This window comes from Clupea harengus, chromosome 10 (genome assembly GCF_900700415.2).
Source record: "Clupea harengus chromosome 10, Ch_v2.0.2, whole genome shotgun sequence".
NCBI lineage: Eukaryota > Metazoa > Chordata > Actinopteri > Clupeiformes > Clupeidae > Clupea > Clupea harengus.
This window is the reverse complement of record NC_045161.1, coordinates 27,614,594-27,636,090: the sequence shown is the minus strand read 5'-3', so window position 1 is coordinate 27,636,090 and position 21,497 is coordinate 27,614,594. Positions and strand designations below refer to the sequence as shown.

The following is a 21,497-nucleotide window of genomic DNA, read 5'->3' as shown; positions in this document are numbered from 1 at the left end:
AGATCACTAATGTGAGACAGACACGCCACAGCCCACACAATGGCTCTCAGCTGGAATCAATCTGGATCAATCAATGTGATCAGCAATAGTGAGACCAACACACAGGCCATTAGGGGTACCTAATCTAAGAGGGTAGTTAGCATGGGGCGGAACACTAAAAAAGGTGTAGGCTAGACGTCCAGTCCAAGATGGCTCCAGGTAAAGGTGAACAATAGGTAACAGGTAAAGGTGAACACAGCTAAAAGGTTAACAAGAGACGGCATGAATGACCACATACTGGATTGTTGTGCTCCAGTCTTAATTTGCAATCATTTGACTCATGTATGTCATGTTTGTGTAGGTGTGTGGGAATAAATGATACTGTGCACTGCAACAACCAACTTTCCTAAAGGGAAAATAAAGTTCTATTCTAAATGTAGTTCTGTTTTATTTCTAATGATCTTCTTCTCTGGTTCATCAGCATGAGTCCCAATTCAGTCCATGAATCCCAGCTACTGCCCCCCCCCCTTGATGCCCGTGACGCCCCCTCTGCCAGTGCCAATGTTTACCTTGGGCAGCTCCTCGATCTGGTTGGCGTCCAAGTAGAGCTCCTCCAGGGTGCGCTCGAAGCTGAAGATCTCCTTGGGCACCTGCTGCAGGCTGCAGTGGGAGTAGTCCAGCACGGAGATGACCTCCTCCTCACCTCGGAAGCAGCGGCAGGGGACCAGCCGGCCGATGAACTTCCTCTTGGTCGTCATCTCCAGACACTGCACTGTGTGAGAGAAGGGGGAGAGGGGAGGGAAAGGTCAACCAAAGAGGAAGTGGCTGGACGTCAAGAGGTCAGGGAGACGCCTGGAAACCAGAGCCAGACCACCGTCGGCGTAACGTCTGTTTATAAGAGGCAGTCTCATACTGGAGTTGGACCAACAACCTTGAGCGCAAGGCGGATATTCTAGCATGAAGGCTAAAACCCATGTGTGCTGGTATCAGCAGCTGACGCACCTCTCACAGTATCAGAGAGAGACTGGTACACACTGCACAGTTCTGTTTTCTTTTTTTATACAAAATGCACATTCCTCCAAGCTGCCGTGATTGAAAACTCTTAGATAAAAAAAAAAACCACGATGGAAATGCAGTCTATTTATCATTTCTCAAGATCTATATGTCAGTCAGTTAGTCAGTGAGTTACCCATGTCATTCAAAGCCATTTATATCCCACAGACTCACGCCACCCCACTGCCCATATTTACACAAGAATGAAAGCGATGGCCCATCCATCAAGCACTGACACATCCGTTCTCAAGGCAACCATTGAACTAAATGAACTAAATTGAACTAAACTGAATGCTAAGTTTGGCTTCAAGCTGCACAGTGTGACGCAGGATCAGATCTACTGCATCTAAGTTATATGTTTATTTTTGGTTTCGGTTCCACAGTGGTGTGTGTCTGTGTCTGAGAGTGCCTGGGTGTACATCAGTGTATGGATGGGTGTGTGCCCAAATTTTAGTGTTTGTGTGTGTGTATCATGCAACATCAGAACAAAGCTTGAAGTTCATATTTTGGGGATTCAAGTCACAAGATGTCACCCAGCATAGTTGAGTTTCCCGGCATTGCATCACCTCTCTGCCCGTCCCCACCACGCTTCCACAACAGGACAGCAGCACATGCTAGAGTTAAACCGAGACGATCTCCCCCAGCGCTGAACCACAGCTGTCAGCTGTACCCCACAGACCGCACAGCCATCAACACCTCTGCCTCAGCACTGATGTCCGGGCCAAAAGAAAAGCAGACGTTCCAGGTGCCAGGCCAGCATTATCTAGTGAATCCCTTCCCTGAATCGACATTCTCTGAAAGACACGGCATATGAGAGGCGACACAGCGTGAAACAAGATATTACGAAACCGTTTCTAGGCTGCCTGCAAAACCCACCACCATCCGACATGCAGAAATGCTGAGGTACATCAACTGAATGGTGAAACATTCTACAAAAAGGTGATCAGATGCTCACATCAAATTGAGACGCATTTGGGCGCATTAAATCTCCGCAGCAATGTGTTCTTTTTAGCACCCTCACTGCTTTTATTTGGTGCTGCACGCTCAGTGTGATTTAGTTTGCACATAGGAAGCTTAAAAGCCCAGAAAACATGGCACTGGAGCAGAGGACTTTGACTTCCTGTAGAGGACCTTGACTCTACTTATACTCTAGACTGTAATTTAGATCCACAATGTTGGCTGATATTGTAGATTTTCTTGTAAATATGTATAAAAATCTATTACCATGAAGCTTTTTCCAATCCTAAAGCAATGCTAAATTCTTAATGCTAATTCTGCTAATGAGAGCATCAAAAGATTACATTTGCAACATCCATCAGAGAAATGTTTTTTAAAAATCCATTAAAAGGGAAACATTCAATAATTGGCACTGTAGCTAACTCTAAATGAAAAGTGTGTTCCACATGCAAATTCATGATCAGCATTCTGATCGTAAAAACATGCTATTCAAAAGAACAGTTGTACACACGATGAATGCAACCATTGTTCCGGCTAGCGTGGGGAACAGTTTCCCACTGCAGCTGATTAATATCTCAGAGAAAGAAAGAGAGAGAGAGAGAGAGACAGAGAGAGCATTAAAAAGACAGAATAATCTAAAAAAAAATGTCTTGTTCAAACCTTCAGACATGCTTGTGCTTTATTGCTAGACAAGTGGCGTTTTGTCTTTCAATCGTCTCCTCAAACGAACCTACCGGAGCATACATGAGAGTCAGCCGTTTGCACGCTGCATCAACAAAGAGAAGAAAAACAAGCCTTTGTGTCTCTTGGTACAGTAGATATATTATTACCTCAACAAGAACCAGCCTCCTTGTGTGTTCCTGTTACCCATTATCCTGCTATGATCCTTACAGAATGCATGCCAATGTGAGGTACAATTCAACCCACAGGTGTTTTTTTATGACGCCTTTCTGTAATTCACCTGTTCAGTAATGAATCGTGTTCTGTATTGCTTTCACACAAGGAATATATCAAAACACATCCCACTTCCTGAAGCACCTATCTCCGCAGTGGTGCCAGGCAGTCCTGGCTCAGTTAGCTGTGAACACCATTGGGGCCGTGTGATGAGAAGAGAGAAGGGATGGGGCACCACTGGGGCAGTATGGGGTGGGGACGGGAGGTGACAGGATGGTTTCTGCTGGGGCTGTGTGGTGGGTATGAGGTCGGACTGGCAGTGTGAGGGGAGCAGAGGTAGGGGTGGGTTTACCCTGCCGCGGCTGTGGTGTGGGGAGGGTGAAGTTTGGCCACTACTGGAGCTGTGTGTGTGGAGGGTTGGGGGGGGGTAGTTTGGGCACTACTGGAGCTGTGTGTGTGGAGGGTTGGGGGGGGTAGTTTGGGCACTACTGGAGCTGTGTGTGTGGAGGGTTGTGGGCGGGTGATGAGAGGGGGGTCTGAGCTCTGCGGGGGCTGGTAGCCGCTGTCACAGGGCAGGTGAGCGCTGGGAGGCAGCTGCAGGATGAGTCAGTGGCGCTGCCAGCCAGCAGTGACTCAACAACCAACAGGCTGGGTCCCGCTGCCCCCCCCCCCACACACACACACACTCCTCAGGCTGGGTCCCGCTAACCCCACCTCCCCCCCGCCCACACACACACACACACACACACACTCCTCAGGCTGGGTCCCGCTGCCCCCCCCCCCCCCCCCCCCCCACACACACACACACACACACTCTTCAGGCAGGGTCCCGCTGCCCCCCCCCCCCACACACACACACACACACACTCCTCAGGCTGGGTCCCGCTGCCCCCTCTCCCCCTCCCCACTCCTCTCCACTACACACTCCCTACACACACACTCAATAAACCACAACCCATCAGCTGGCACTCTAGCAGCTGCCACCCTACACATGAGCATACACACACATCTGCATTTACACACACACACGCATACTCACACACAGAAACACATGCATGCACACACACACACACACACACACACACACACACATAAACAGACCCAGCCTGAAACTAGTGCAAATAAGTCCAGGCATGATGGGTTCATCCTGCTATAAAAGTTAAGGACCTCAAACCGAATCATCCATTCATCAGCTGCCTGCTTGGCTGTGCTCAGTGCCTGGTGTCTGGTGCTGCTGTGCTCAAGGAGGTCATTTACATACACTGGAGAGGGGAGAGAGAGGGAAGGGAGAGGAGAGAGATGGAGGAGGAGAGGAGAGAGGGGGGGGAGAGGAGAGGAAAGGAGACCAAGGTGACAGAGGATGGGGAAGGAGACAGAAGGCCAGAACTGGGTTCTCAGCCAGACCTGGGACCTGGGCCGTGACTGGGCCAGGCCTGCTGTGCCAGATGCCCTTTCAGGAACAGAGCAGAACAGTGCAGAGCCCACGGATAAATGACAGCACTGGTTTTAAAACGAGGCCCGACGGGAGTGCGGAGGAGGTTCGCAACTGCCAAAAGGTGTGTGTCTGCGTGTGTGTGTGTGCGCGTGTCCATGCCTGTGTGTGTGTGTGTGTGTGTGTGTGTGTGTGTGTGTGTGTGTGTGTGTGTGTGTGTGTGTGTTCTGACCTGTGTGTGTGTTTGTTTGCGTGTTCATGCCTGTGTGCGTGTGTGTTCTGACCTGTGTGTGTGTGTGTGTGTGTTTGTGTGTGCATGTGTGTGTTTTGTGTGTGCGTGTGTGTGAGTTCATGCCTGTGCAGAGGCGATGTGTGGAGGAGGTTCGCAACTGCCAAAAGGTGTGTATGTGTATGTGTGTGTGTGCGTGTCTATGCCTGTGTCGGTGTGTGCGTGTGTGTGTGTGTGTGTGTGTGTGTGTTCTGACCTGTGTGTGTGTGTGTGTGTGTGTGTGTGTGTGTGTGTGTGTGCGTGTGTGAGAGAGCTCTGTACAAGGTCACAGAGAGAGCCCCTGATGTCAGCCAAGCTCCTGCAGCAGTAGCAGCTGGTGATCCCATGACATCGGCTGCACAGGAGCTGCACGACAGCCGAACGGCTACGCACGGCCCATCCCTGTGTCAAAGGTCACGCCCACAGAGATGGGCCGGCCACCAATCGTAACGCAGAACTGCAACGCACAAACCAAGAGGTCAACAAAACGATAGCCATCTTCACCTATGAGCCGGCGAACGGCAGAGGGCATCCCTGAACTGGACACCTCTTTGTTGGCTGCATCCGTCGAGACCCTAGGCGCTTTGTGTGCCTTCCAAAAGTGCATTTGAGAAGAATAATCACAATCTGGCTGACACGACAGGGAACAAGACGAAGACAGTGCGGAGACAGAGCAAGACCCCGATAAGATAAGAGCCACGTTCCTTTATCTCCGGCACAGTAAATAAAGGTCTCTTACAAATCCCCGGCCGCTCGGCTTCCCTCGCCCTGCCACAATCGCCGCGCCTGAAGGAGATCGATCTGGTTTGGGTAGCCGAAGCCAGAGCACTGCTATCTTATACACTCCGCTTTTAAGATGCTGGCATGTGATACAGCCATGGCAACAGTCCTTAAAATAAAGCATCCACAGCTGCAATGATCTGTGGTAGATTAACTTGAAGCTTTATGATCCGCTGGGTGCAACGCTGGGGAATTATTCTATACGCCACTTGACCAAGTGCCTTTTCCGGCTTACTATTGAGAATTTAAATGTCAATAAATCTAGTAGTTAGAATGTACAATGGCTTAATTAAAACAAATTAATTATGACAACAATAAAAATCACAATGAAGCCAAAAATTCTTAATTGAATTTCTAATCTGGAGTACATGGGCCAGCTAGATAGTTCAAATGTAAGCCTTGGTGAACAAGACCAGATGCAAATCTGGCATAATCCAATCAAATCAGTAGTTTTAAAACCCAGATTAAGACAGTCCTGTATCTTTCCTTATACCCCAGAGAGCAGAAATACTCTTTCCTGATTGGCTGGTAGGTATCCCGATATTTCTTTATAACAGGACACCTATTAAGTAGTTCGGGTTAAAAGGTTTTATCACCAGTATATCAATGCTGTGGAAACAGTAACTATAACAACCACAGTAAATAACACTGGATTGAAAAGATGCTCAATCAATAGAGTCTACAACAGTGAGAGTGTAGTTCAAGCAAACTAATGAAGGAAGAAAATAAACATATTCTCTCCATTTGCCAAGTGTAAACGTGATAAATTCCATGGTTAAATAATATGTTCTGTGGAGAACTAGCAAGCATAGAATCCAAAACAGCTAGCACACATAGAATCAGAAACAGCTAGCAAGCTAAAAGATGTGGGTGGTTACAGTGGAATCAATTGTAACCAAGCAAAGTACCCAACGTTAGCCTTGCCCCTGACTGAAGAAAGTAGTACTACAAACTAAACAGGTTGCCTTCTTTTGAAACTGAACCAAATGTTTCCTTTGTGGGCTACACATGCATGCCTAAATACATGTGTGGCAACCGGGGTATGAGTGGGATAACGGTCTTCGAGGTCTCCCATAATTGTGTGTGGTGTTGGCGGAAGAAAATCTCTTTGCCTCCACCTTGTCCAATATTTTCATATAACGGAAAACACCTCATTGGCCATTATTCCTTACATATACAAACGATTAACACACAAAAAAAACATATGTATACATTATATTATACTGTGTGACATACACTTCAAATAGACTGATCACTTATTTTCTGTCTTTTCTAACACAAGCCCTCCTGTTGCCTTTATAATTAACACCATGACAGATTAATCGTGTACTGTGATGTAACATGAACCCAATTTCTGAAACTGGTATCCACTATATATTTTTGGCCAGATGAAGTCTGTGGAACAGCCAAAGAGCTCTATTTCAGTAGGACAGGAAAAGGAGAGAGAGGAGATATGAAGAGATGGAAAAGACGAGCAGGGAAAAAGAGAAGAGAGAAGAGAGAGAAAAAATGAAGACATAAAAATGAGAAGAGAGGAATAGAGAAAGGGATGAAAAGGAGGAGAGAAAGAAAGGAGAGATGAAGAGCTGGATCTGTGCAGAGAGCGGCGAGCTCTGCCCAGGGTGCTATGGAAACTACATGACGCAAGAGCAGACTGCAGAGGCGAGAGAGAGGGAGAGAGAGAGAGAGAGAGAGAGAGAGACAGAGAAAAAGGGAGGGAGGGAGGAAGAGAAAAAGACAAAAAGTGAAGGAGAGATATTGACACAGAAAGACAAGGAGGCAGAGAAAGAAAAGAGAGAAAGAAGAGAGACAGAAAAGAGAGACAGAAACACAGGAAGAGAGAGAGAGAGAGAGAAAGAAAGAGAAGGAGAGAAACAGACAGAGCACATTAGCTCCACAGAGCCAAGCTCAGGCTGATGGCTTCACTTCTGTGTTTCAGTCATTTTCATGGAGATCCTTTGCTGATAAAATCCATTTTACTGGAGGAGCGGCGTGAGAGCGCCAGGACTCTCCCCAATCATATGCCATCTCCGCTAATCTCCTCAGCTTTTCAAGAACGCCACGCTGGGTAATTCCAGTGGCGGCAGATTAAAAGTAGTTTAGTTTTAATGGTGATCTTTTTAGTCATTCCCCCTTCTCACCGGGGCAAGAGAGGCTCCGGTTTAAATCGATATGAAACGTGTGTACATATGTCCTCAAAGGGACTGTGAAGCATCATGCCGTACATGGTCATTAAAAATGCATGTATAGCCAACAGATGAATTCCTCAGGGTCAGATTGCTGCCAACAGGACACAGACAGTTCATAATAGCTGCAAACAGTTACCTAGGTAACCGTCTCTGGAGGTCAAATGTAATTTTTCTGACAGACAATATTAGAGAGGAGAGAAAAGCAATTGCCTCTTTTGCCTTTCTCTGAAGCCTGATCATGTACAGTGCCGTCGTTGTGGGATATTAAAGAGGCAGGTCATTATGGCAACACCTTCATTTGCTCCGAAATACTGAAGGACCCAATGAAACCCTATTAAAAATAGTAAGACAGATAATGTTGTTATCATTATTGTTAACCATGTGGATTGTTTCCATGCCTACGGTTCATTTCTGCAACACAGCTGTTATATACACACACACACACAGAGACACACACAGAGACACACACACACACACACACACACACACACACACACACACACACACACACACACACACACACAGGAATGTGAGACACTGCCCTCACACCTAATATCAGTCTCCGTCCAGGAAGTCACACCTTTCTCTGGTTAGCTTGTTACTCAGCAACACCAATATCATCTCGCACGATCACAACAGAGCAGATTATTTTCACTCCGCTACATGCATCCCTGTAAGCCATGTTTTATTGCTGTTACATAGAAAAAGACAAAATGGCAACATATTCCATTTCAAGCCTAAAGAGCAGATCAATCCAACCCAAACAGAATCATATCTACCCAGAGCCAGTGCTAACGCTACCGCTAACAGAATCATATCTAACCAGAGCCTGTGGCATGAAGCGCTAACCGTCCGCTAAATAAATAAACGGAAAGGTCAAACCCACTCACACTTTGCCATGTCAGCAGATGAGCATAAGACTCATGCACTGCATCAAAAGGGGACAGCAGGCCGGTCTGTGTGAACAAGCCGACAGCCGAGAGCCTGCGGGCACGAAGACTTCTCAAAGCAGGGAAAAGGTTCCTCTGAAGAACTTAAGGCTGTTTCAAAGGGAACGGAGAGTGAAGATCGTCTCACTGAAGAATCAAATTATTAGAACATAAAATCAAACAATGAATTTTCATGATCAGCGGTTTCAATTCTGAGTGTATTAATGTCATCGCATAGACATCCTAATCTCTCCGTGTTAGATTTGGGTGCTGATCAATAAAGTGCTGGGCTATTGACTCGAGTCGGGTCGATGATTGAGCTGTACCGCTTCAGCTTAATTTTAGCCATATATTCTCAAGCACAAATATTCACCTAGACTGTGGGAATCTATCTATTCATGAACCAAGACAGTGATTCCATCAGTTTTAATAATCTTCTTATTCAAATATGTTGACATGTCTTCCACTAACACCCTGTGAGACACTTTTCTCAGAGCATTCCCATTTGCTATTTGTGAGCATTTTATTTATTGCATGCGTACGACCTATTTGATTTAGTTGTTGCTAGGAGACAGGAGCCTGGACCCGAGCCTGATTGTGATCACCCTAACAGAGGATATCTGCCGTCACTCGGGGACGCTACAGGCTTCTGGTTAGTGCAACGTGGAGTCACATTCACCAGGGGATGCTGCTTCTGTAAGGGTACAACGTTTATAAGGACAAATAAACCCCACTACATCCTCTAAACCCAGGTCGATTATTCAAAGCTACTCTGGCTTTTGTGATGCACCCTTCCTGATACGATAGCACCCTTTATTCTCCTGTAGCATACATACACATACATTTTAAACACAATTCATTGCCAAGCGGAAACCTATATCATATATCATATCATATAGGTAGCTGGTGCAAGTATGGCACCAATATATGGTAGGGTATTCACAGATGTCTACCGCCTCTAAAGGCAGGTCAGTAGATTGGGGGTTCACATAGGGTCACAAAGTGACCTCATAGTACCGCTGTAAGGTTATTACTTATTTAGGTCACACTTTATTGGAACAAGCGGGCCATAATCATGTTATAAATGCCTTTTGTTTGTTCACAATATTGCACACATCATGAAGTGTTATAGTCCAACACAAAAGGTTGGACCGCAGTAGATTAAACAATAAATAATAGATACTTGAGGAAAATTGCCAACCCCTGTGAAGAGGGAAGATTTTTATCTTTTAGTTCCCTGTTGCAATCGAGCTTTTAGTGGTAATATCTCGGGTAGCGTGTGGGAGGATACAGCAAGGAACATCTTGTTCTGCTCCGAGTTCATTCATTATACAGGCAAACAAGAGATGCAGAACAGCACAAGGATATGCACATATAGATGACGATAAAGACAATGATGACTGGGATAATATTTCAGTACTCCAAAAGAAAGACAGTAAGAGAGAGCACACTGTCAGTTCCATGCGCCTGATCTGGGATAAGCAGCAATCTCATCTACTTCTCAAACTTGTTCACACATAAATAAATATCTTTTAGGACAGTGATATAAGAGGGGCTGGCTGGTATTGTCTGCACTAGATAAAGGCATTTTCTAAAGGCATCTTCTAAAGCACAGTGCTGGCCTCATTCAGATGACCTGCTAAGCACCCAGGGGCTGCCTGAGTTTGAAGAGTTGGGGATTTGGCTGATGTGAAATACTCTCCCGTGCTCTTCACCCTACCCTGATCGCGCTCGGCTCTCAAACACAATTCCCTGATCTCCCATAGAGACATACATACACACATACATACATACATACATACATACATACATACATACATACATACATACATACATACATACATACATACATACATACTGTACATACATACATACATACATACTTACATACATACATACATACATACATACACACATACATACATACATACATACATACATACATACATACATACACACATACATACTAGGGCTGAACGATTAATTGCATTTGCGATTTAATCACGATATGATAGAACGCGATTAAAAACATGGTCTAAAATAAAGATGGTAAACAGTGTTTAAAAAGTGAATGCCTTGTGTTTAATCTTACAATGACTGTTTAAATTACTTAAATGCACAGTGGCAAAGCCACCGATTTGTTGTTCTTAATTCTGTAATGAGCAGTTAAATAAAAATGTAAAATGTGGGAAATAATATTTTACACTAAATGTATCTAATATTGTGTTGGTCATATTTAAATCATTCATTACGATTTGTTGGGGAAAAAAAATTAGGATAAAAAAAAATAAAAACGCATATTAAATCGCAATATTGGGGGGGAAAAATCGCAATTAGATTATTTTCCCAAATCGTTCAGCCCTAATACATACACACATACATACATACATACATACATACAGACATACACACATACATACACACATACAGACATACATACAGATATACATACATACATACAGACAGACATACAGACATACATACAGACATACATACATACATACATACATACATACATACATACATACATACATACATACATACATACATACATACACATACAAGGCTCCCACTTCGCCATTGGACTGGGGAGCTTTAGGCTGATTGTATTCCTAAGGCACACTTTTCTCAACTTTGACTGATAACATCCCCCTCATTTAAAAAAAATATCATAACATTGAGACATTTTTTACTAAATAATGATTAAAAACAGACATAAGACACATTGTATGGTGTGTTTGTATTTATGAGGAGCAGGAAATCTGTTCCATGCTCCTGTCTTACATCCTTCATGATTCTCTCTGTTGTGTCATGTCATGTCATGTCATGTCATGTCATGTCATGTCTCCCCATTGTGAATGCCTATCCGGACAGCTCTGATCCACTGCACACCACACCGGGCCTTCATCCACCCCACACCACACCACACCACACCACACCACACCACCCCACACCACACCACCCTACACCACACCACACCACACCGGGCCTTCATCCACCCTACACCACATCACCCCACACCACACCACACCACACCACACCGGGCCTTCATCCACCCCACACCACATCACCCCACACCACACCACACCACACCACACCACCCTACACCACCCCACACCACCCCACACCACACCACACCACACCGGGCCTTCATCCACCCCACACCACACCACACCACCCCACACCACACCACACCACACCACACCACACCACACCACACCACACCACACCGGGCCTTCATCCACCCCACACCACACCACACCACACCACACCGGGCCTTCATCCACCCCACCCCACACCACACCACACCACACCACACCGGGCCTTCATCCACCCCACCCCACCCCACACCACACCACACCACCCCACACCACCCCACACCACACCACACCACACCACACCACACCGGGCCTTCATCCACCCCACACCACACCACACCACACCACACCACACCGGGCCTTCATCCACCCCACACCACACCACACCACACCACACCACCCCACACCACCCCACACCACACCACACCCACACCACACCACCCCACACCACACCACACCACACCACACCACACCACACCACACCGGGCCTTCATCCACCCCACCCCACATCACCCCACCCCACACCACCCCACCCCACACCACCCCACACCACACCACACCACACCACACCGGGCCTTCATCCACCCCACACCACACCACACCACCCCACACCACACCACACCACACCACACCACACCGGGCCTTCATCCACCCCACCCCACCCCACCCCACACCACACCACACTACCCCACACCACCCCACACCACCCCACACCACCCCACACCACACCACACCACCCTACACCACCCCACACCACACCACACCACACCACACCACACCACACCGGGCCTTCATCCACCCCACACCACACCACACCACACCACACCACCCCACACCACCCCACACCACACCACACCACACCACACCACACCACACCGGGCCTTCATCCACCCCACACCACACCACACCACACCACCCCACACCACACCACCCCACATCACCCCACACCACCCCACACCACACCACACCACACCACACTACCCCACACCACACCACACTACCCCACACCACACCACCCCACACCACACCACCCTACACCACACCCCACCCCACACCACACCACCCCACACCACACCGGGCCTTCATCCACCCCACACCACATCACATCACACCACACCACACCACACCACACTACAAGTGTTAATGTTATAACTGTTGCAAAACAGAGCATATATTTAGTCATTTATAACTTGCACACAGTTCATTCCCACGCAAGATGACTGAGAATATTAGGCATACACCGGTGAGTATAGACACCGTTTTAGAAGACACATATTCACACACACACACACACACACACTCACACACACAGGATAGAGTAGCATTTGGAGAGTGCTGAGGATGGTCACATATGAGAGAAGGTGTGTGCCACGTCCTTGACACCTTTGAGTTTCCTGTTTTAATGGTGAGAACAGGTTGCGTGGCTTAGGACACACGCACCATCTGTGGTACGAGAGCTGACATGGATTCTTAAACTGCAGGGACATTTTTAGCTTCAGGAGACTGTCAAAAAGCTGTCGCAGATATTATAGCATTACCAATAAACGCTCCGCAACGTAATGCACTTCTCCAAGGGATTTATAACTGATTGCTTCTTTTCTGGACAATCCTTCCACCAGTGTTTTTTTTTTTAAAAGCTTTTCATCCATGGCCCAATTCCCATTCAGTTGAAGGCAATCCTGGAGAAGAGGAGTAGGCCTAAAGGCAGGAGGGGGAGGAGAGTGACGTCTCACCTCTTAAAAACCAACACATTAACCAACGTCCGTGTCTGTTGGGTCAGATCTTGGCCTCCGTCAGCTGTCCATTAGGGGTGCTTTGTAGTTCTAGAGTTTTCACAAGCGCCGCCATTAGTAGACATTAGTTTCCGTTTCAGTTGGATCAATAACAGCATTTGTTTCATTTAATTACAGCAGCTCTGTTATGTGACTCCTGAATCACAGTTCTCGTGCACAAATGCAATCATAACCTGCTTCTCAATCCTGTAAAGCAAACGGATGGTTTCTGCATCACCAAATAAGGAATACGCTGAGCCAGGCTAATAGTAGAACACATTCTGAATGCGACTGTTTCATTAACATTCATTAGTTCAATATCTCCATAATTATTTGCACACTTACAGAATACTCCATCAGCAGGGGCTATCACAGTGCTGCTCCCTTTCAACTAAGGCCCTGTTTATTCTCTCTATTAAAAAGCAAAGCCAACATTAACAGCAAAACAAACCACAGCAACCGAACCCTCTAACGAATGAAATAACAGAATAGTGAAGTGAGTCAGAGACTTTGCTGCAAAGTCTGTTGTTGTAGCCGGCTGTCGGCAGGCAGGCAGGCAGGCAGGGAGGGAGGTGTTGGTGATCGGTATTTTAGGTCACCTTGAGGAGAGGGAGGCCTAGCTGGCTATGTGGAGCTCGGGGCCCGGGGACATGTGCGCTAATGGAGACAGAACCAGGACACTAAGCGGAGGAGAGAGGCCTTTTTTTAGCCCAGACGCACAGGAAATAGAACAGGTAGCTCAGTCCACGGAACCCTGCAACTTTCTGGCTCCTGGCTAAGTTCACCGAGCAACCTGCTAAGGCTCAGACCAGGACAGAGCGCCGCATAGCCCCTGCCTCAAATCAGCTTCACAAAAAATGAGACCGTGACAGTCGTGGGTGAGGGCATTACAACAGTACAAACAATTATACACGGCAAGGACGAAGTAACCTGCATTGTGTAGACAAGCACAGTCCTGCGCCCAAACTTGAACCCGCAACCTTGGACATGCGTGCTAGCAAGGAGGCTAAAACCCGTGGGTGCTAACGTCTGCTGCTAGCGCGTCTCTAAAGGTGTCGGGGAGTGGGGTTTACTCACTGCACAGCTCTGGCACGCCCCTAAACCTCACTCCCATCTGGGTCACGGCACCAAAGTGACCTGCACTGTGTAGACAAGTGCAGTCCTGCACTTGAGTGAGGTTTACTCACTGCACAGCTAGCTCTGTACCCGCCGGGGGGAAGACTGATTCCCCCCATTTTCCACTTGTGTCTGAGCAAAAGTGTGTCTGGATTGCAATGACACATTTCAATCTGTTCCCGGTATGTTTGACTGTCAAGGTGGTTTTCAGTCGAGCACAAAAGGACTCAAAAAGCTTGTGGGGACTGGTGAGGTAGCACACACACACACACACACACACACACACACACACACACACACACACACACACACACACACACACACACACACACACACACTCACACACACACACACTGAGACAAGCAGCAGTCACCAGAGCACAGCAGTGCAGTCAACAAGGACGTGCATGGAAGGACCACTATGTTGGTAAGATGTGCTGCGCCTTTGACCGTGATGGACTGATGCAAAGGAAGTGTCATTTCTCTCAAACATGTATTACACAGTGGTATAAACCCAGAAGGAATTACCTACAAGTTCCTAGTAGCTGGGATAAGATTTTGCACTATAGATGTAGAGGTACTGTGGGTGTATTTGTCCTCATAGGTTTATTAAGGTTTATTAAGTCTTTTTATTAGTGTCTCTGCTACAGTATATAGCATGTTTCTACAGTCCTCGTTCTGGTGCCTTACAGTCATTGTGTATGCACTGCATGCGATCTTCATCTGCAGACATGGACTACGGGTCACATCACCTGTCCACCTCCCGCAGGCTGTTCCCCTGGTAACATATGGTTCAGCACGCATGTAATTATAATACTCGTATAATTAGTGTCTCCAAATGATCGCAGTCTAAAAAGGTGCACATGTTGTACATGATACCATCCTTGTCTGCCTCGCCCTTTCTACATGCTTGCAGAGGCAATGCTAACATGACCCAATACAGGTGGCCCTGTGCTTAAAGGGACACTTTCTACAAGTCATTTTCTGCAGAAACTGAAACTGAAACTAATTTTCTACAGTTTCTTTACAGTTATTGGGGCGAAACAGACACAGGTCTATCTCTTGCACGTTGGGATTACATTGCATTGCTGTTTTGCAGTTGCCGGTTATAGCATTCTAACTACATACTGGACAGATTTCAACCGAAGTTTGGACCCAAAAAGATCTAAAAAAAAAAAAAGAGTTTCACTAAAATACTTTGACAACAAATATCAGCTTAGACCAACAACTTGGTGACCTCAGTCCTTCCTCACAGTAATATAGAGGTTCTATATGAATGAAAAGACATACAAAAGTCAAGCTAATCAACTGGAAGGAAATTCTTCCAACAGCCTTCAATTAGTGACATTCGCTTCACAAAGAAGGACACACACTTATCCTTCTCAACATGCTGTATGTTATTTTCTGCCTCATGGAGAGGACCACACAGTTTGCCATCATAACACAGTGGTATCAGAGCCTTTTTGACCACATCCACCGTAACGTGTCTTCATTGCAACTGCACCACTGAACAGCATTTGATCTTTATATCGTCCTCACTTTGTTGAAGATAAGAAAAGAGTCAATCCAATCCATAGTTTTTAAATCTATTCTTACATTATGAGCACAATTGAAACGTAGGAAGTGATGAATTAATTATGCTGGCAGATTCTAAAAAGAGTCCAACCACAAAGCTTTTAACTGCTCTGTGGCAAACTTGCTCACTGCCATCAAATGTTACATGACGTCCCTCTGGATTAGCTTCCCAATGATTCTCCCTTTCACAATATTTCACTTCCTCTACAAAGACCAGCCCATTTCACCACAATCTAAGCGCAATCGACCAAGTCGGTAGTATTAAGAATAGATTGGCCCACAGCATCCAACCCATCTCTCTAAGGCTGAAACAACTTTCCACAGTCTCTGCTCGCATTGTGAGGAAACATGGATGGGCTTTTTTCTTTTCGTCGGAGCAGGCTGAAATAAGCGTATCATTTTATTCAGGCAGAAGTCATCAGGCCCATGTTAGGCAACAATGGGCCTGACACAAGACAGCGAGTCTGTGCCTGGCGTCCAGGCCTGATAAGCAGCCTTCAGCGTGTGCGGCTTACGACCGTGTCATCAGCCCGCACCCGTAAATCTGTTTACCACAACGGTAATCTAGCCAAGCGTTATTATGGCCCATTCCAGTCAATGCTACTCGCTACAGAGAGAGTGGGAGAGAGAGAAAGAGACAAACAAAAAGAGGGAGAGAGATGAGAAAAAGAGACAGAGAGCGAGAGCGAGAGAGAGAAAGAGAGAGAGATGGAAAGAGATGAGAAAGAGACAGAGAGAGAGAGAGAGAGAGAGAGAGAGAGAGAGAGATGTACTGACACATAGTTTGGGGAGAGGCAGGGATTTACTTATTGGGCATTCAAGGAAACAAAGCGGAGGCATCAGCTGAAACGCCCTGGTCATCATTAATGGACAGCTGGTGGTTTGTGCAGTATGTGTGGTACCCGGGTCATCATTAATGGACAGCTGTTGGTTTGTTCAGTATGTGTGCTATCTGGATTCCCCAGCACATAGCTAATACAGCATCTGCTGCCACAAAGGACTGGAGGCTCATGTGACTCAGAGGCACACAGCAACTGACCAGATCTGGGCCACCTCTGGCCCAGGTGTGCTTCAGGTGACTTAGGTGTTACTGCGGGGATATTAGTCACAGTGGGTTTCTTCCATGATAACATGACCTCCCCCCCCGCACAACACATCTGTAACATCTCAGAAGCACTCACACAAAAAGAGATGCATGGCTCTTTATCTCAGAATGTAAACATTTCTGTACTGTGGTCAAACATCTCATTTTTGTCACTGGTCAACAGCATCCACTTAACACCAGACTCCGAGAGAGCGAGCTCAGCTGAAGCCGGAGGCAGCCCCGGGTCTTACAGGGGGAGAAAACACTGCAGGAACTAAAGCCTGGAGCGAACCATTAGTGCCATAACCAGCCTCCTCGTTCAATTTACACTCCGTGTGTGAGAATTTGACAGGCTAAATCACGGCCCTCTAAAACGCCAATGTGCCTGACGCAGTTAAGCACAGTTTGCTGGTATTAAAGCATCATCAACTCTGTTCAACATTAGTCTGACAGTGATTTCCATGCAGAAGTGATGAGTTCCCAAGTCCATCAACAGTGCCCTGGAACAGGCCACAGGGAGCGTAGCCACGCTATCAGACTTCCTCTAATTAGGATTCCACTTGTGACGCAGTCAGCCATAACAGTCCAACCCTGGGACGGGATTACGGAGGGAGGACGGAAGGGAGGCAGGGGCTGCAGACTGAAATCTCCACTCCACGGGGGCTTACACAAGTTAAAGTAATCCCTTCTGACCTGGTGCACTAAACTGATTCTCGGGGTGCCACACGCACCACACTCCACACCCAGGGCATCGGGCTGAGGATGGAGGAGGCTGAGGGTGGAGGAGGCTGAGATGATGGAGGCTGAGATGGTGGAGGCTGAGGACAGTGGAGACTGAGGACAGTGGAGGCTGAGATGATGGAGGCTGAGATGGAGGAGGCTGAGGGTGGAGGAGGCTGAGATGATGGAGGCTGAGGACAGTGGAGACTGAAGGTGGCTGAGGGTGGAGGAGACTGAGGACAGTGGAGGCTGAGGACAGTGGAGGCTGAGATGGTGGAGACTGAGGACAGTGGAGGCTGAGATGGTGGAGCCTGAGGACAGTGGAGGTTGAGATGGAGGAGGCTGAGGACAGTGGAGGCTGAGGACAGTGGGGACTGAGGACAGTGGAGGCTGAGATGGTGGAGACTGAGGACAGTGGAGGCTGAGGACAGTGGAGGCTGAGGACAGTGGGGACTGAGGACAGTGGAGGCTGAGATGGAGGAGGCTGAGGACAGTGGAGACTGAGGACGGCGGGGTGCTCAGGCATACACACATACACACACAAACATTTGCAAGCTTGCACACACACACACACACACACACACACACACTTCACGTGTAACATGTCCAGAAGTGTTCCCTGCGGTGACAACAGATAACACAAATCAATGGGAGGTCAGAGCGGTCTGTGATATGCTTTAAAAACATCCTTCACACCGTTTGACCTCTGCAAGAGGCCTTAAATCACACCAAATGAAAAACACGTCTCCCTTCTAGATTTACAGTCATTATACGTAATTCATGACCTTGTGTTACGGATACCTCTAAAACAGCCTGCCTTGCCAGGCGGCCAGATTTCATATGACAAGGTTAAGCACTGGGAATCAAAAACGAAAGATTTATCGTCTTCCTATAGATCATAAAACTATTATGAGCGAAGACAGGCCATGCTAGAATTTATAACTTCATGCATTATTTCTCAGCCACATTTAACTCTGACCTACTTTTGATTACTGGGCTTTTAAGGCTGAGGGGGATTCTATAAAGTTCTCTAATGTTATGAAGGCCCACTGTGTTTCAAATCGTGCTCATTAAAAGGCTCTTCTATATCTTCTTTAGCCTGACTCAAGGAGCAGCTGACCTGGGAACTGTCCAGTCATCATCTGACACCAGACATGGACCAGAAGCAGGCCAGAACCGTTCTAGAATTCTAGAACAGCTCTAGATTCAGCTGCTTTCTGGGTGCTGTAATGTCATCCTACCCAGTGAAGAGTTACGGTCCAATCCACTTAGCTAACTGTGTTCTTGTACAGATTGCACTGAAATGTTCATTGTTGATCAGGTGACCAGAGAATATGACTTTCTTTACCTTCAACCTCATCTGAGGAGAACTCACTGAAAATGATGACTGAAATGATTTCAGTGTTTTCCTGTGCATTTCTGCACCAACACATTTGCAAGTAACTAAAAATTATTTCCACCATCGCCTTGTTACCTTGGTTACTAAATACTGGTATGTCATTATAAAAATGCTTCAGTTCTGGTTAACTTTAATGTTTATGTGGGGAGGGAGATATTAGGGACAACATGTAAGATTCCATATTCTTATATCAGAGTCAATCAACTGGTCTGCAGATAAGCCATTTATTGTCTAAAGTCATGGGTTGGCTAGTCAGCATATTCACTAGGCCCAAAATGACAAAGCACAAAGAGGCAATTTCACATTCGCACAGAGGGCATGGCAGCAGAAGATATAGGAAACATTTGATGAAATGAAATGACATTCAAATCAACTCAATTGAAAATCTGCCCAGCCCTTGCGAGGGGCACGTCTAAAAAAAGAATGTGCCTTCTCAGCAGAAAGTGTCCTTCCAGCAGACAGACAGTACCTATAAGTGAAGAGGCGCCCTGGGGACTTGGTCCAGATTCAGCCCAGAACCTGCACGGCTACGGGCCTATCAGAACACATCCGACCAGGGCTCTATCTCCAACACACCCCTGTAATTCACCTGTGGTTCACCGCACCGAGTTTTATGCTTTGTTTTGGTATGCCTTGTTACCAACTATACAAAAGTTGTGCAGTACAGTATTTGCATTGAAATGTGCATGTATGAAGGAAAAATATAGATGTAGTTTATTACTGCTGTATATGTAAGTCATGGGCTATCAGTGAGACAAAGGGCAACAAATAGACACAAGTCAACAACACTAACCACTGTACCACTGAACACACATACCACCACACTCAGAAGTAGAATCTACAGTGATGTGACAGGCACACATCAAAAAAGTGTGTTGTTGGTGTCATGACAACATCACAAAATGGGGGATTTTAGGAGTTGATAAGATTTTAGGAGTTGATAAGATTTTATTCTAAAGATTTGAGGCAAGGGAGAATGTTGCAGTGCTGTAAATGTCAAGTTCATAAAAAATTCACCACGGATCAGCATTAGGGCTGCAGGACACTTTTAGTGGTAGTCTCATGTATTGTTGTTTCACTTACTGTACTTGAAATGAAAAATGTCTGCACACTTTTTTGTACTATAGTAAACAACATAAAATTGCAGGTTTTTTACAGTCATTTTCATACTGGTCTCAATACCATGCACACTTTTTCAAAATTCTTCAAACAGTGGGCTTTACAGACACACACTTCAGCACATCAGTTAACCTTTGGTGCAAAATGCACTACAACCACCAAAACACTCCATTCTTCACCCAAAAGTCACCACTCAGTGTACAATTAACTAAAAAACACAAACAATTTGAAGCATTGCGAAATGCATATATTATGTGTTGCCTGTATCCTCTATTTTTGCATAGTTTAGTGTTGCATTGCAAAATAAAATAAAAACCTATGACACCTCTTACATATTTAAATACAAAACAAATACAGTAAATATGAAATTCAGCTATATGCCTCAAGACAGCTCTATGCTTTCTGTAGTATACTATAGTACAAACAAGTGTGCACTTTTCTTTTCCAGTACAGTAAGTGAAACAACAACACATGAGACCAGCACTAGAAGTGTCCTGCAGCCCTAATGCTGATCTGTGGTGCACTCTGAATTTAGCGTGAAACTTTTATGAACTTCACATTTACAGAACAGAAACATTCTCCTTTGCCTTCAATCTTCAGAAAAAAATCTTTAGTACATCTTATCCACCCCTAAAATCCCCACATTCCACAATTATTTTAAGGCCTTGTAGTTTTCATGACACCAAGAATTAACATTTTTGATTTGCTGGTGTCAAAATACTGTAGATACCACTTGTCAGTGGTACAGTGGTTAGTGTTACAGTATTATCTAACAAGTAGCTGAGGAGGGTTCAGTTCCTGGGCAATGTAAGATGCTCTTGTAAGTCACTTTGGAAGTGAAAGTGAAAGTTACTGCTAAGTACTAGTACCTTTGTTGTAGTTGCATTTTTGGGTCACTTTGTCTCATTGATAGCCTATGACTTACATATACAGCAGTGCCAGTGGGACAACTACATCTAAATGTTTTCCTTCATACATGCACATTTCAATGCAAATACTGTACTGCCACTTTTGTGTTACTGCAAACAAAAACAAAGCAGAATACATTCTCTGCAAAAATCAGAGTAATCTGTTGTGCTCTGATGTTAACTGCTGCGCTGAGGTGTGTGTCCTCAGTGTCCTGAGTTTTGAAAA

General features: G+C 46.0%; 1 protein-coding gene and 1 pseudogene across 11 annotated transcripts in view; both read right to left on the bottom strand.

Moving 5' to 3' along the window:
- Window positions 1-21,497, bottom strand: part of lrrc7 (leucine rich repeat containing 7) — a 132,578-nt gene that overhangs the window by 50,071 nt on the left and 61,010 nt on the right. For all 11 annotated transcript variants that reach the window (XM_031574668.2, XM_031574669.2, XM_031574670.2 and 8 more), the window contains one exon: window positions 549-751. In XM_031574668.2, the coding sequence (XP_031430528.1) occupies window positions 549-737 (189 nt within the window). In that variant the 5' untranslated portion in view covers window positions 738-751. The remainder of the gene's footprint in view (window positions 1-548; window positions 752-21,497) is intronic.
- The window catches only part of LOC116222024, a 37,351-nt pseudogene continuing 27,197 nt past the window's right edge, over window positions 11,344-21,497 (bottom strand).